We start from the raw sequence: 13,450 nt of genomic DNA, 5'->3' as shown, positions 1-13,450 counted from the left end.
GGGTCCCACCCTGCCAGAGCCCATTCTGGGGTCGAAGCGGCCGAGACCACGTTCTCCCGGGCTGGCCCCTTCGCAGCGGGGCTTGGGTGGGGCAGTGCCGCGAGTGGGGTGGGGGACGCGATGGCTGGGATTTGTCTTTCTCTCGGGGTGAGCCCTACCCTAGTTCCATCAATGCCTGTGCCTTCATAGTAGGCCTCGCAGCTGAGTTCACCATTATCCCCATTTCACAGTCCGATAAACTGAGGCGTGGGGGAGCGGCCTTGAGGAGTTGCCCGAGGTCACCCTGAGTGTCAGGGAAGCAGCAGCCGCTTTCCAGGCCCGCCTGCCCGGTGGTGGTCTGGAAGGGCAGGGCAGGGCAGGGCAGAGCTGCTTTTGGTTTCTGACTAGTGTCTCAGGGAGGCTCTGACAGCTGGTGAGGAGAGGGTGTTAGGCAGGATGTGTATGTGCGTGTGCCTGTCCCCTTTCCACAGCCAGCCAAGTGGGCTGGGCTGCTGGGGAGCGGGGTGGTGGCTGGGGAGAGGGGCCCCTGCCCCCCGGAGTGTGATGACCTGGCCACTGCCTGGACTTCCTCAGCCTCCACACATCCTGCCACCTCCCTGCTGGCCCTTCCTGTCGTCAGCAGCCTCCCCTGCCCTGTCAGAGAGCAAAGAGGGATGTGGGGGAGGAGCTGCGTCAGTGTCCTGCCCGGCCCCCCAGGCCAGGGGAGGGTAGTCCCTTTGCCCACGGGTTGCCTGCCAGGCCCTGAACTGGCTGCTTTCACGTTACCAGAGTTGACCCTCTAAGGTGGATGGTAAGTGCCCGTCCAGCAGGTGAGGACGTGGAGGTGTAGAGAGGTGACACGGGCCCTGCTGAGGCCGAATCGGCATCCAAGGGCTATCCTGGTTTTCTCTCCGGAGATAAGAAATGTACACAGTTGCCTCTCCTGGAGGAGCACATGCTCAGCAGGGCCAGGCTGCTGGGAGCAGCATGGGGGCTGCGGGAGGAGGGACAGCCTGCCCTGCGCTGGGAGCAGCATGGGGGCCGCGGGAGGAGGGACAGCCTTCCTGTGATTGTAGGACGGTGTCAGGAGGAGATGGACGGGGGAGGGAACGCTGTGGACAAAGGCTGGTGGTCACCTTTGGGGGCTGGAAACATGGAAGAGGGGCCTGGAAGAAGAGGGGCCCAAAGGCCGGGAAAAGTAGCTTAGGCTTTTGGTCAAGGTTCCCGAGGGACCACGAAAGGCTCTGAAGCAGGGAGGAGGAGGAGGAGGAGGAGGAGGAGCACCTCGGACAGTGTTGGCTGGTTTCATCCCAGCTGCCTGCGGACCTGAGCCTGCTCCAGGCTGGTCCCATCTCCCTGACCCCAGGGATCTGTATGGATCAAGCGGCAAAGGTGCAGTGAATGGGTAAAGGCTGAGGCTGGAAGCCGGGCCTGGAGTCAGGGTTTGCTCCACCTCCTGCCTTCGCCGTGCGCAGCCTTGCCCTGGAGCCTCATTCCCCAGCCACTGCCTGGCATCAAATTATATACCTGTTCACTTGTTTATTGTCTGTCTCCTGACTTCCACCAAGACAGGGGCCACAGCTTTCATTCACAGCTGACTTCCTGGTCCTGAACAGTGCCTGATAGTTAAAAAAAGAAAAGGGAAGATTCCACAAACATTCCCTGGGTCCTGGGGGTGTGAATGCGCATGTCCCTGCCTGTGAGTCTGTGAGGGACAAGTAAATGTCTTCAAGATAATCATGGGCAACAGAGGCTGTGGGAGGGCCGCAGGGAGCGGGGTGTGTGTGTGTGTGTGTGTGTGTGTGTGTGTGTGGCGTGTGACGGGGCCTCGGAGGAGGAGGTTAAAGCATGAGGAGGGGTTTGCTTGGTGTTCAAGCAGAGGACACAGGCATGTGGAGGGCCTGAGTCCTGGTGCGTTGGGGATCAATGAGGATGTGTGGAGACATAAACACGGGGCCCCAACTCAGGGGGAAGGCTGGGCTGGAAGGGTGGGGCTGACCTCTTGTGCCATCCTAAGGCAGCTGGGTTTTGTTTTTATTATTTGTTTATTTTTTCCATTTTTAAATCATTTTTATTTTTCAATTACAGTTGACATACATTATTATATTAGCTTCAGGTGTACTGGACTTTGTTCTGACGCCACCTGAAGCCATCCCTGGAGGCTTTGAGCAGACTTGTAACACTGGGCCTTTTTGAGTGAGTCCCTCTGCCAGAGTGCACCTAGAGCAGTGATGGCGAACCTTTTGAGCTCGGTGTGTCAGCATTTTGAAAAACCCTAACTTAACTCTGGTGCCGTGTCACATATAGAAATTTTTTGATATTTGCAACCATAGTAAAACAAATTATATTTTTGATATTTATTTTATATATTTAAATGCCATTTAACAAAGAAAAATCAACCAAAAAAATGAGTTCGTGTGTCACCTCTGACACGCGTGTCATAGGTTCGCCATCACTGATCTAGAGGGAGGAGGCCATGTCGAAGGTCCTGAGGCCCAGGAGAGCGGGAACAGTGCAGACCTGTGGCCAAAGGGAGGAGGGTGGGCTGGGCTGGGAGAGCCTGCTGCTGCTCCTTAGGGAGAAGGAGAAAGTGAGCTTCCTGCAGGTGGAGGGGAGGTGGCTGGGGCTGAAGAGCTGTGTGTGAAGGTGCCGTGTGAGAGATTTAGGTTATCAGACCTATTGATCCTGCGTGGGGGGTGGGAGTTCCCAACTGACCGTAGGACCTCCCCTGCCAGCAGTTTGAAACCTCACATTGGTGGCCTCCTCTGTCCATGCCTGAGGGGGTGTGCGCCGTGTTAGTACCGGCTTCCAGAGGGTCACTGGGCTTTTCCCTGGGTGGCACATTCAGTCCTCATAAAACTTGAGGGAGGTCAGGACTCCCCCCGTCATTTGCTACATTAGGCAGCTGGACTCAGAGAGGGCATGTGACTTAGGAAGGTCGCTGTGACCCCACTTCCCAGCCAGCCCTTGGGGTCCCAGCCTGTCATTCCTGCTAGGGAGCCCTTCCTCAGCTTCTGGAAGTTGAGGCTGATCTGCTGTGTGCCATCCCTAACTCCTCAGGGCCAGGGAGTGGGGGTGGGGCCTGTCTCCAAAGCATAGAAATGTATTTACTTTTTAAAAAATATATTTTTATTGATTTCAGAGAGGAAGGGAGAGGGAAAGAGAAATAGAAACATCAGTGATGAGAGAGAATCATCGATTGGCTGCCTCCTGCATGCCCCCCACTGGGGATCGAACCCACAACCTGGGCATATGCCCTGACCAGGAATCGAACCGGCGACCTCTTGGTTCCTGGGTCGACGCTCCACCGCTGAGCTACACCCGGCTGGGCCAAAGCACAGAAATTTAGATGGGGTAGAGGAGGGTGGGTATTATTCAGCAGGTTTTCCCTGGGGCCACGGGAGGTCCAGACTCAATGCAGGTGAACCCAAGTGACCCGGTGGTCTTGAGCGGGGCTACCACTTCGTTCGGTCTTGGTTTAGGACGCCTGTACCTTTGGGGAAGAGGGTGGGAGAAATGGAGAGCAGATAGGGTGAACACCACCCAGAGTTTTCAGGTCTGAGCAGAGCCTGTGTCCCTTCCCTCTGACAGGTATGCAGGGAGGGGCTGCAGTGCAGGGGTGGGGCTGCCAGCCTGCTGAGATGGGGCCCTGGTCCCACGGCCATGGCTGTGGATGTCTCTGAATGTCCAGGCTGCTGCCCCAACCTCCTCTCAGGCCACTTCTTCCAGCTGAGGAAGAGGAGAAGGGGGCTCCCTAGGAGGAAGGCAGGTCAGGGGAGGTGGCCAGGTCAGGTGGCTCTGGTTTCCAGGTTTCCAGCTGCCATCCTCACCGCCCACCCCACTGAGCCATGCCACCCGCTCCCTTCACGCAACCAGACACCTTGGCCTGGTGAGGCTTCGATGCAGGCGCTGATAGGTGGGCTCAGAGCCATGGCAACAGGTGGACGCCTCTTCCCTGCCCGCCAGCCTGGCCCGCCCTGCTCCGCCAGTGGGCAGGAGCTGAGACTGCAGAGGGACCGCGACTTAGACTTAGACAAGAGAGGTCTCAACAGGCAGGAGGGTCTGGTATTGGGCACCCACCAGATGGACCTGACCAGAGAAAATGCCAGAATGAGCAGCTTCGTTGTCTAGGCCTAGGTGGGGACTCATAGCTCACAGACCCCTGTGGAGCATGCTGCAGCTGGGAGCCCCCAGACCCCGGGGCCGCGTCCCCCTGGGCAGCACCCGGCAGGTAGGCCTTGCCAGGACCGGCCCATCCAGAGATCTAGGGGGAACCAGAGGGTCTCTGACCCCAGCCTGTGCTTGGTTCCATCTTTCAGGGTCTCCAGGAGATGAGGGCAGGCAGGGCTGGTTGGGCCACAGGAGAGTCAGTGGGTTGGAGGTGGGTGGCAGCAATAAGGCATTTTCCTGGTGGGCCGCCTGGGCCTTGTCAGAGAGAGGAACTGGACAGCTCACTCGCCTTGCTGGTCCGGCTTGTTCTCTGCAGGCAGCATTCTCTTGCCCCCCCCTCCCACTCTTGGGTGAGGAAGTAGGCTGGTGGGAGGGAAGCTTGAACATCTTTGGTGGATGTCCCAGTTGCCTGGTCCACCCTCTTGGCAATCAGAGATTACTGGATGTCAGGGAAAGGGGCCAAGACTGCATTAGTGGCTGGGGAGTCTGCCTTGATTTGGGGTGTTACCTGGGCCCTCAGCCCTCTCTCCTGGCTTCTCAGGCCCTTAGTGTTACAGGATTCAAGGCCAAGAGGGTACAGCACCCCCTCCTCCCCAGCCCCATTGGATTCTCCATGGGCCTGACTCATCTGCCTCCTCCTCTCCCCATAGCCCGATCTGCTCAACTTCAAGAAGGGATGGATGTCGATCTTGGACGAGCCTGGAGAGGTAGGAGGGCTGGAGTGGAGAGGAGGGGGGTGGCTGGGGGCGGCCCAGGAGGCTGAGCTGCTTCGCTCGCCTGTCCAGCCTTCTAGAGACCATGGCTTCCAGGTGGCGGGGGCCAGGGTGGGGGCCAGAAGTGGGAACTCTGAGGGCAGGGTGTTTCTTGTCCAGCCTTGGACTGTGGGGGTGGGAGGGTGGAGGCTTCCTGGAGCAGTCTGTAGTGTGTAAGAGTCACCATGGAAGGGGGGGGGCCCTCCTAGCCCCTCAGGCTCTGTACCCCATCCCCTCCTCTCACCAAGAACCTCTTGGTCCTCCCACCTCTTGATGACCTCCTGGGTATCCGAGGGTCTGGGGCGGAAGGGCTCAGAGATCATCGGGCCTGAGACGCACAGATTTGTAACAACTCGGTCGTGTAACAGCCTCTCCTCCCCCACCCTGCAGATGATGCTCAGAGCACATCTGAAGTCTCACCAACCTGGGGCCCCATTGGTCAAATCACAGCTTTCCCTGGCCTCGGTGGCCACATCTGTGAGATGGGCATAGTGGATGATGATGATTCCTTCCAGGGTTAATAGGCACAGATGTCAAGCAGGTAAAGGGTCTCACATAGCCCCAGTATCTGCTAGGGCCTCAGTAATCACCCTTCCCTTTCTCTAATGTGTCTGTCCTTAGACCCAGAAGGGACAGTGGCCTCTTATGGGTTCTGCCCTTTCGGCTGCCATGCTGGAGCTGGAGCTGGCTTTCTGCCCACCCACCTTGGGAGGGAACGTCTCCCCGCCCCTGCCCTGCATGCGCTCGTGGCTTTGGTCTGTGTGCAGCCCGCATGCCGGGAGGGCTGGGAGCCAAGGGAATTGCATTGTGTTTCCTACCCACATGCTTTATAACCCTCCAACCCACAGCCTTCCGTACCCGCTGCCTGCTCGCCGGTCCTCTGGTGGCTGCGCTCCAGCCTCACACAAGGCCTGGCACCTTGCCAGTGACCCGTCCTGGCCTCCCACCCAGGGTCTCTGGAGGGCAGAGATTATGGGCCCCACCCAGCACTGGCCGTTACTCATTCTCTTTCCCGAGGTTTTGGAATGTCCGAGCTGGAAGGGCCCTGGGAGTTCAGCCAGCACAGCCCCTTGGTGCACAGACAGGAGACGGGCCCACAAGGGCTTCGATCTCTTCCAGGCCTAGCAGTACCTTGGGCAGACACAGGCCTGGAACTCGGGGCACCGGAGGCCCACAGAGCTCCATCTCGCTCCCATCTTAGACAGTCATAGACCGGGCCAAGGACATCATTTGGCACAGAACCCCTGCCCCGCTTTACAGCGGGACAGTTGAGGTCTTGAGCTGCAATTCAGGCCACTCAGTAAGAGCAGGTAGTTCTAAGAGGGCCAGCCTTTTAGAGCAATCCCCAAAAATGTAGTACCCACCCTGGGCCAGGTGCCCTGAGAGACATACAAGGGAGGGTTAGGAACTTCTAACCTTACAAGAGGCTTAGGCATTTCTTATTAGCCCTACTTTACACATCTGAAGACTGAAGCTCAGAGAGGTCAAGATACTTAACTAAAGACACACAGCTAGGAAGGGATAAAATAGTTGTCTCTTGAATGCTAAGGAGAGGCAGTGTGGAAAGAAGTAGAAAATGTCTTTCTGGCACATTCTTGAAAATGTACCATCTTCTTAAGGAAAAAAAAGAACCCTAAGTACTTGAAATAGCAAACAGGGTGGATAGGGCTTGGTGATGTGTGGGAATCCAAGGAGATGCGGGGACTGCTCTGACCCTGGCAGTGGGTGGACCTGAACTAGCATTCCAGCAAATGGCCAGAAGCCAGAGGAGGGCCAAGCTTGGCCCCTTTCATATCAGGCTGTACTGGGCCCCCACCCCTTTCCTTTCTGATGTGTTCTGCTAACCTAACCCCAGCTGGAGCAGAGAGAAAGGCGCTGCAGAAAGGTGCCCAAATCCTAAATATTCAGATAATGCGTCTCACAAGGTGAACACACATGTAACCAGCACCCAGATCAAGAAACAGAATACGACCAGATGCCTCCCCCTGGGCCACCTTCCAGTCCTGCTCTCTGGGAGTCCTGTCCCTGGCGACTGAGGATATCCCGAGGGGCATATGCAAAATAACTGGGGAAGTTCTGGTCCCTGGCTAGCTAGGCAGATGACCTTACACAGGTCGCAACCCCTCCCTGGTCTACCCTGGGGGGATTTGCTTGTAGGTGCCTCAGCGATCTTGGTGGAGAGGATCAGGATGGGTATGGAAGTGTTCACAAAGCAGAGAAGCGCTCCCAGAAGGAAAGGGGGGTGGGGGGTTCCGGATGAGAAGTCGACCCATTTCATAGATGCTGCCCTGCAGCTCAGAGAGGAATGGGAGGGCCAGGCATCAAATGTGGATTTTCTGACTGCCCTGTCCTCTGCCCCTACCCCTCAGCGGGCTGGATGAGGGTGCTAGGCCCCTACTTGAGCAGAATGGTTGACCTGGCAGCACCCAGGGTGCCAGCAAAGTGGCACACGCATATTCTTTCATTCCACACTGGCCCCCCCTTACACCACCTCCTTCACAGTGGAAGAAGCATTGGTTTGTGCTGACTGATTCCAGCCTCAAGTACTACAGGGACTCCACCGCCGAGGAGGTGAGACACCAGGTGCTGGGGGCCCCTGGAAGGGGCTTGGGGGCGTGGGGGGGTCACTGGAGTATATGGACCATCGTCTTCCTGCTGTAGGCAGATGAGCTGGATGGCGAGATTGACCTGCGTTCCTGCACTGACGTCACCGAGTATGCAGTACAGCGCAACTACGGCTTCCAGATTCACGTGAGACTGTGCATCTGGGGGGTGGCATGACTGGAGAGCCCCCAGAGGAGATGTTGGTGTGGAGCATGCCTGGCTCTTGTCACTCATTTACCCAGAGACCCTGTCCTCAGAGCCAGTCAGGAGCTCTCCTGCCAACACAGCATATCTGGGGAGACCCCAGATATCGTTGGCTGGGTAATTCAAATATTGGGGAGACCTTGGAGCCACTGGGACTCTTCCAAGACTAGGCTAGTGAAGGGGAGGTATTGCACCCTCTGCTCAACACCAGGTTCAAGACCTTAGACTCTCTCTTGGGAGAGAAGGGCCACCCTCCCTGGGGTCCATAGTGGGGTGGGAGCAATGGTGCTGGCCACGTGGCAACCCACCTGTGGGGTGGACTTGCAGACCAAGGATGCTGTCTATACCTTGTCGGCCATGACCTCGGGCATCCGGAGGAACTGGATCGAGGCTCTGAGGAAGACTGTGCGTCCCATCTCAGCCCCAGATGTCACCAAGTACGTGCTGGGTTGGATCAGGGCTTTGGGGAGGCACTTCCCCTGTATCCCTGAGTGCTGTGCTGGCACTCACCTGGGAGCCTCTGGCTGTACCTTCTGGGCCTCAGTTTCTCTATCAACAAAATGAGGAGAGGGCAGTGAGCATCTTGGCAGTCCTCCAGAAATACATTGAGGTGTGACTGCTGTCCCTCTACGTCCCCCACATCCTGAAAAAGTGGGGAGAGGCCTTAGCTCTTTGGAGGAGATGCCAGTGCGTCAAAGGCCCCACTAGTGGCTGCTGGTCTGTGCTGTGTGGGCTGTGTCTCGTCCTGTGTTAAGGAGAGGGGATGGCTAGGCAGTCTGGGAGAGCAACTCACTCCCCATGGAGGCCACCGTGGGTAGAGTAGAGGGAGGGCTCAGTTACCTGGTGGTAGAGCTCCCACACAGTATAAACCCCAGACACCTATGGGGGGCTAGGACTTGTGGCTGCTGGGCAGCAGGAATGGAAACATGACATTGAGGGGTGTCAAGCGTGAGTCCCCCTGTCTGGCCATAGCCTGGCTGTTCAACCTCAGTCCAGTCACCTTGTCTGAGTTTCAGACACTTCATTTGTCAGACTGTCACAAGAATATGCATAGAAGCCCTTTGTGAACTGGAGCACAGTGCAGCGGGATTATTACTTAGTATATAGGCTTGGCTGCTGTAACAAAGAAGCCCCAAACACAGTGACTTTAAGCAGGAGAGGTTTATTTCTTTCTCCAGAGTAATCCAGCGGTGTGTAGTCCAGACCAGCTCTGTGGCCCTCAACTCATAGCTTTGCCTCTGACTCAGGAAACTGCTTACATTCTCCTGGAGTGCCAAACAGGAGCCAGGCCAGGGCACACCCAGTCCTTTAAAGGGTGCCACCTCTCACTTCCACTGGGCAGAATGTAGGTACATGGCCCTACATAGCAGCAAGGGATGCTGGGAAGTGTAGTTTTAGGATGGGTGACCATATACCATGTTATTGTTACAGAAGAAGAGTACTGCCAAAGTTGTTAAATCTTGTGCCTATGCACCCAGAGGTCACTGTTCACCTGTTTGGCAGTAACCATGGGCATCTCCCCTATTCCACTGTGAGTCTTTTAAACCCAGGATCTTATATCAAACCATACTTTTAATAATAATGCTTTGATCACTATTCTTAATGGGCTTCCTGGTTGCTTTACACACATTTGCCCACCTAGTCCTCATATTCATCCTGTGAGAAGCATTGTTGTCCCATATTACAGATGAGTGACTGAGCTCAGAGGGAAGCCAGATATTCTGGTCCCTCTGCTGGTCAGTGGTAGAATTGGGATGGCTCCCAGGTGTGTTAATGGTGAAGCTCTAGTTCTGACTCTGGGTTCGGCTGCCTCCTCTGCTGGGGTTCATCCCCAGGCTCTGGCACATGGGGACGCTCCAGAAGTGCTTGTTTGGGGACTGAGTGGGCAAGATCCTACCTGATGTGGCTCTGCTGGCACCCTAGGCTCTCGGACTGCAATAAAGAGAACACACTGCACAGCTACAGCACCCAGAAGGGCTCCCTGAAGGTGGGGGAGCAGCGTGCGGGCTCTGAGGTCATCAGTCGGGGCAGCCCTCGGAAGGCAGATGGACAGCGGCCATCCCTGGACTATGTGGAGCTCTCCCCACTGTCTCAGGGCTCCCCACAGCGGGCCCGCACCCCAGCTCGCACTCTTGACCGCCCAGCCAAACAGGAGGAGTTGGAACGGGACCTGGCCCATCGCTCTGAGGAGCGACGCAAATGGTTTGAGGCCGTGGACAGCAGGGCCACAGAGACACCTGCTGGCGAGGGGCCACGCCGGGGTCTGGGTGCCCCCCTGACTGAGGACCAGCAGAGTCGGCTCAGCGAGGAGATCGAGAAGAAGTGGCAGGAGCTGGAGAAACTGCCCCTGCGGGAGAACAAGCGGGTGCCTCTCACCGCCCTGCTCAACCAAAGCCGCGGGGAGCGCCGGGGGCCCCCTAGTGACAGCCATGAGGCACTGGAGAAGGAGGTAGACATCATGGCTGGCCTCTGGGAACCCTCTTACCCCACCAATACCCCTCCTATCCCTATAGTCCTGCTACAGCATGTATCATGCATACCTACAGTGATGGGGAGCTCACTCCTGGTCCACTGTCTGACACCTCAGACTTCTTTGTGAACTGGAATCTTCTTTTCTAGACCTTGGGGTTTTTATTGTTTTTAAGAAGCATTTTTATTGAGTTTTAGAGAAGGGAAGGAGGGAGGGAGGGAGGGAGAGAGAGAAACATCGATGTGAAAGCAGAATATCAATCTACTGCCTTCTGCACACGCCTCACTGGGGATCAGGCCTGCAACCTGGCTTGTGCCCTGGCCGGTAATCAAGCCGGGAACCTCTCGGTGCACAGGACAATGTGCAACCAAATGAGCCACACAGGCCAGGGCTTTTTTTTTATATTTTTGCTTCTTAGTTCTGTCCTCAGCAATCACACAGAGGGAATAGAGAAGAAAAAGGAGAGACCATTTACTGAGCATCTTGCCCTTGGCCTTCTTTACATACAGAGGCTCATATATGTTCACAGCAGTCTCATGGTCCCATAGGGTAGATCTCATCACAGTTTTACTGATGGGAAGCTGAGGCTCAAAGACATTTCCCCTGCCACCTACATAATGTAAATGTCTGTGGCCACAGTGTTCTGTTCCCAACCCTGTCTAGTCTTCTCTGGGCCAAAGCTCTTCTGGCTCATTGGCCCTGCCATCCAGGACACAGCTGGAATGTCCCCCTTGCCTGCACATCCCCACCAGGGCCACGTCTCCTCCAATCCACAGCTCCGCACTGCCTCGCGCCAGCCCTCTCTGCTTTCAGGCCCCCACTGACCTCATCTCCCTTCACAGGTCCTGTCTCTTCGTGCCCAGCTGGAGGCATGGCGTCTTCAGGGGGAGGCTCCTCAGGGTGCACCCAGGTCCCAGGAGGATGGTCACATCCCCCCAGGCTACATCTCACAGGTGAGGCTGAAGAGCTGCTTTGTGGGGGACGGGGGCAAGTATCTGGTTGCCATGTTTTCAGAAAAGAGCTAATATTTTGGAAGCCCTTCCTGTGTACCAGAACCATGGGAGGCATTTGACATGCATTGTCTCAGTCTCTCCAGCGGGTGGACATGAGCGTTGTGCTGTTTTACAGACAAGGCCACTGAGCTGTGAGAGGTTATGTGACTTGCCCAAGGTCAGCTTGCCTGCAGCTGTCAGGGGATTTAAGCTCAGGTCCGGCTGATAGCCCTCATAAGACACTCTGCACTTGGACCACTTTCTTCACACCACCATGGGGACATGGGGAGCCAATGGGGAGTGGGAGCTCTAATGGGCAGGCCCCTGGAAGGTGCTCCCTAAACAGGGAAATCCTGCCCATGCCTGCCAGGCTGAGGCCCTCATAAGATGGTCTTTGGGACTTGGGAGCTCCCAATGGCCCCTAGGGGAACGTGAGGACAGCAGTTCTCAACTGAGGCTGAATTTGTTCCCCTGGGGACATTTGGCCATGTCTGGGGACAACTAGCTCTCCAGAAAAAATGCACCTATGTGTACACACTTGCACACTTATATATGGTATATCCTATATAATAAAAGGCTAATATGCAAATCGACCAAACAGTGGAACCACTGGTCGCCATGATGCTCACTGACCACCAGGGGGCAGACGCTCAACGCAGGAGCTGCCCCCTGGTGGTCAGTGCGCTCCCACAGGGGAAGCGCCACTCAGCCAGGAGCTGGGCTCACAGTTGGTGAGTGCAGAAGTGGTGACAGGAGCCTCTCCTGCCTCCGCAGCAGCGCTAAGGACCCCTTGGGGGATGTCTGACTGCTGGCTTAGGCCCACTCCCCAGAGGCCGGGCTCAGGGACCCCTCCCCGCCCCCATCCAGTGCACGAATGTTGTGCATCGGGCCTCTAGTATATAGATATAGATATAGATATAGATATAGATATAGATATAATTACTGATACCAAGGATGTTTAGTATACAACTTACAAATAAAAAATACGTAATACTTTTTATTGTAACTTCTATATAGCTAATTGATTTTTCTCATAATTCTTCCATTGGTTTTTCCAAATGCTTGTATCCAGAGGTAACTGACAAACGAGTGTCATTCTAACATGAATGTTGGTTGACATTTTTATTTATGTGGATGAGTAAGACGAGAAACATATTGAAACTTTTCTTGGTCAATGTCATGAGCAATTTTTTGGTTGAATTGGATAATAGTTCTCTATTGAGAATATTTTCTTAAGAGTATTCCCTCAGGTTTTTGTTCTACTTACAATGTAGTGGTCATAGGTATGGCACACTTTTAAATTTAATCTGCATTACTAGCATTTTCTCATCACTTGCTTAAGTCTAGACTATCAAAAAATAAACCGAGTCCTGATTTGTAATGTTTACCAATGTCCATGGTGTAAATACTCCCACTGTGGCTGAGGACCTGCACACGGAGTTGGGAAGATATGTGCACACCCATTATAGAGCGTTTCCACCACACAGACAGAGAAGAGAAGTAACCTCGGGGGCATAGACAACAATAAAATGCAGTGAAATCATTACGAAGAGATGTTTGGAGTATCAGCTTTGTTTTTAATGTAATTAACTATAAGCTTACATAATTTTTAATAATGGCCTGCTTAACTGTGTCACAAAATTCCTAAAAGTTTGATAATCGGCTGCCTCTAATCAGCACATCATTGCCTGAAGCAGAAAAGAATGCTGGGAACCCAGGCTCTGAGCAGAGGGAACTTCCAGAAGTTCAGGCGGGAGGTTGCTGTGCGGGGCTCTTGGGAAGCCTTCCTGGGGGCGGGCATGGAGCTGAGCACCGGGGTGGGGCGGGGGCGTGGGCTGTGGTGGAGGCTGGTGGGTGCCTAGCCTGGAGACCTCCGCTGCCAAGCCAGGAGTTTGGATCTTGTCCCACACACTGAGGAGGTTTGGGGTGATGCCGGGAAGGTGGTGTTGGAGTGGAAGGGTCTTGGGAGGGGCCAAGACCATGGCAGGAGCTAGGTGATGACAGGGTGAGCGGATGTAGGAGGGTATAGAGGGGGGAGAGTTTAGGACTGGGTGACTGGGCCCAAGGAAGGCAGAGGGGAGCCCCCAAGGGGCCCTAAGGCTGGGGTTGCTGTCAAGGCCTGGGGGCCCATCTGGAGCCATGTGGTTCAGCTGAAGGAAGACCAAGGCCTGGGGAGTTGGGGCTTGACATGAAGGGCTAGCTTGGGGGTCACCTGATATGTGGAAGGAGGAAAGGGTAGGGACCAGTGTTGTCAAAGGCTCCTTTGAGGCAAGGGGAAG

General features: G+C 55.3%; 1 protein-coding gene across 2 annotated transcripts in view; it reads left to right on the top strand.

Moving 5' to 3' along the window:
• The window catches only part of TRIOBP (TRIO and F-actin binding protein), a 54,569-nt gene that overhangs the window by 30,495 nt on the left and 10,624 nt on the right, over positions 1–13,450 (top strand). For both annotated transcript variants that reach the window (XM_014530812.1, XM_014530811.1), the window contains exons 10-15: positions 4,800–4,856; positions 7,404–7,472; positions 7,563–7,652; positions 8,037–8,146; positions 9,633–10,158; positions 11,022–11,132. In XM_014530812.1, the coding sequence (XP_014386298.1) occupies positions 4,800–4,856; positions 7,404–7,472; positions 7,563–7,652; positions 8,037–8,146; positions 9,633–10,158; positions 11,022–11,132 (963 nt within the window). The remainder of the gene's footprint in view (positions 1–4,799; positions 4,857–7,403; positions 7,473–7,562; positions 7,653–8,036; positions 8,147–9,632; positions 10,159–11,021; positions 11,133–13,450) is intronic.

Source organism: Myotis brandtii, unplaced genomic scaffold, assembly GCF_000412655.1.
Source record: "Myotis brandtii unplaced genomic scaffold, ASM41265v1 scaffold78, whole genome shotgun sequence".
Taxonomy (NCBI): Eukaryota; Metazoa; Chordata; class Mammalia; order Chiroptera; family Vespertilionidae; genus Myotis; species Myotis brandtii.
This window is presented reverse-complemented; position numbering and strand designations above follow the sequence as displayed.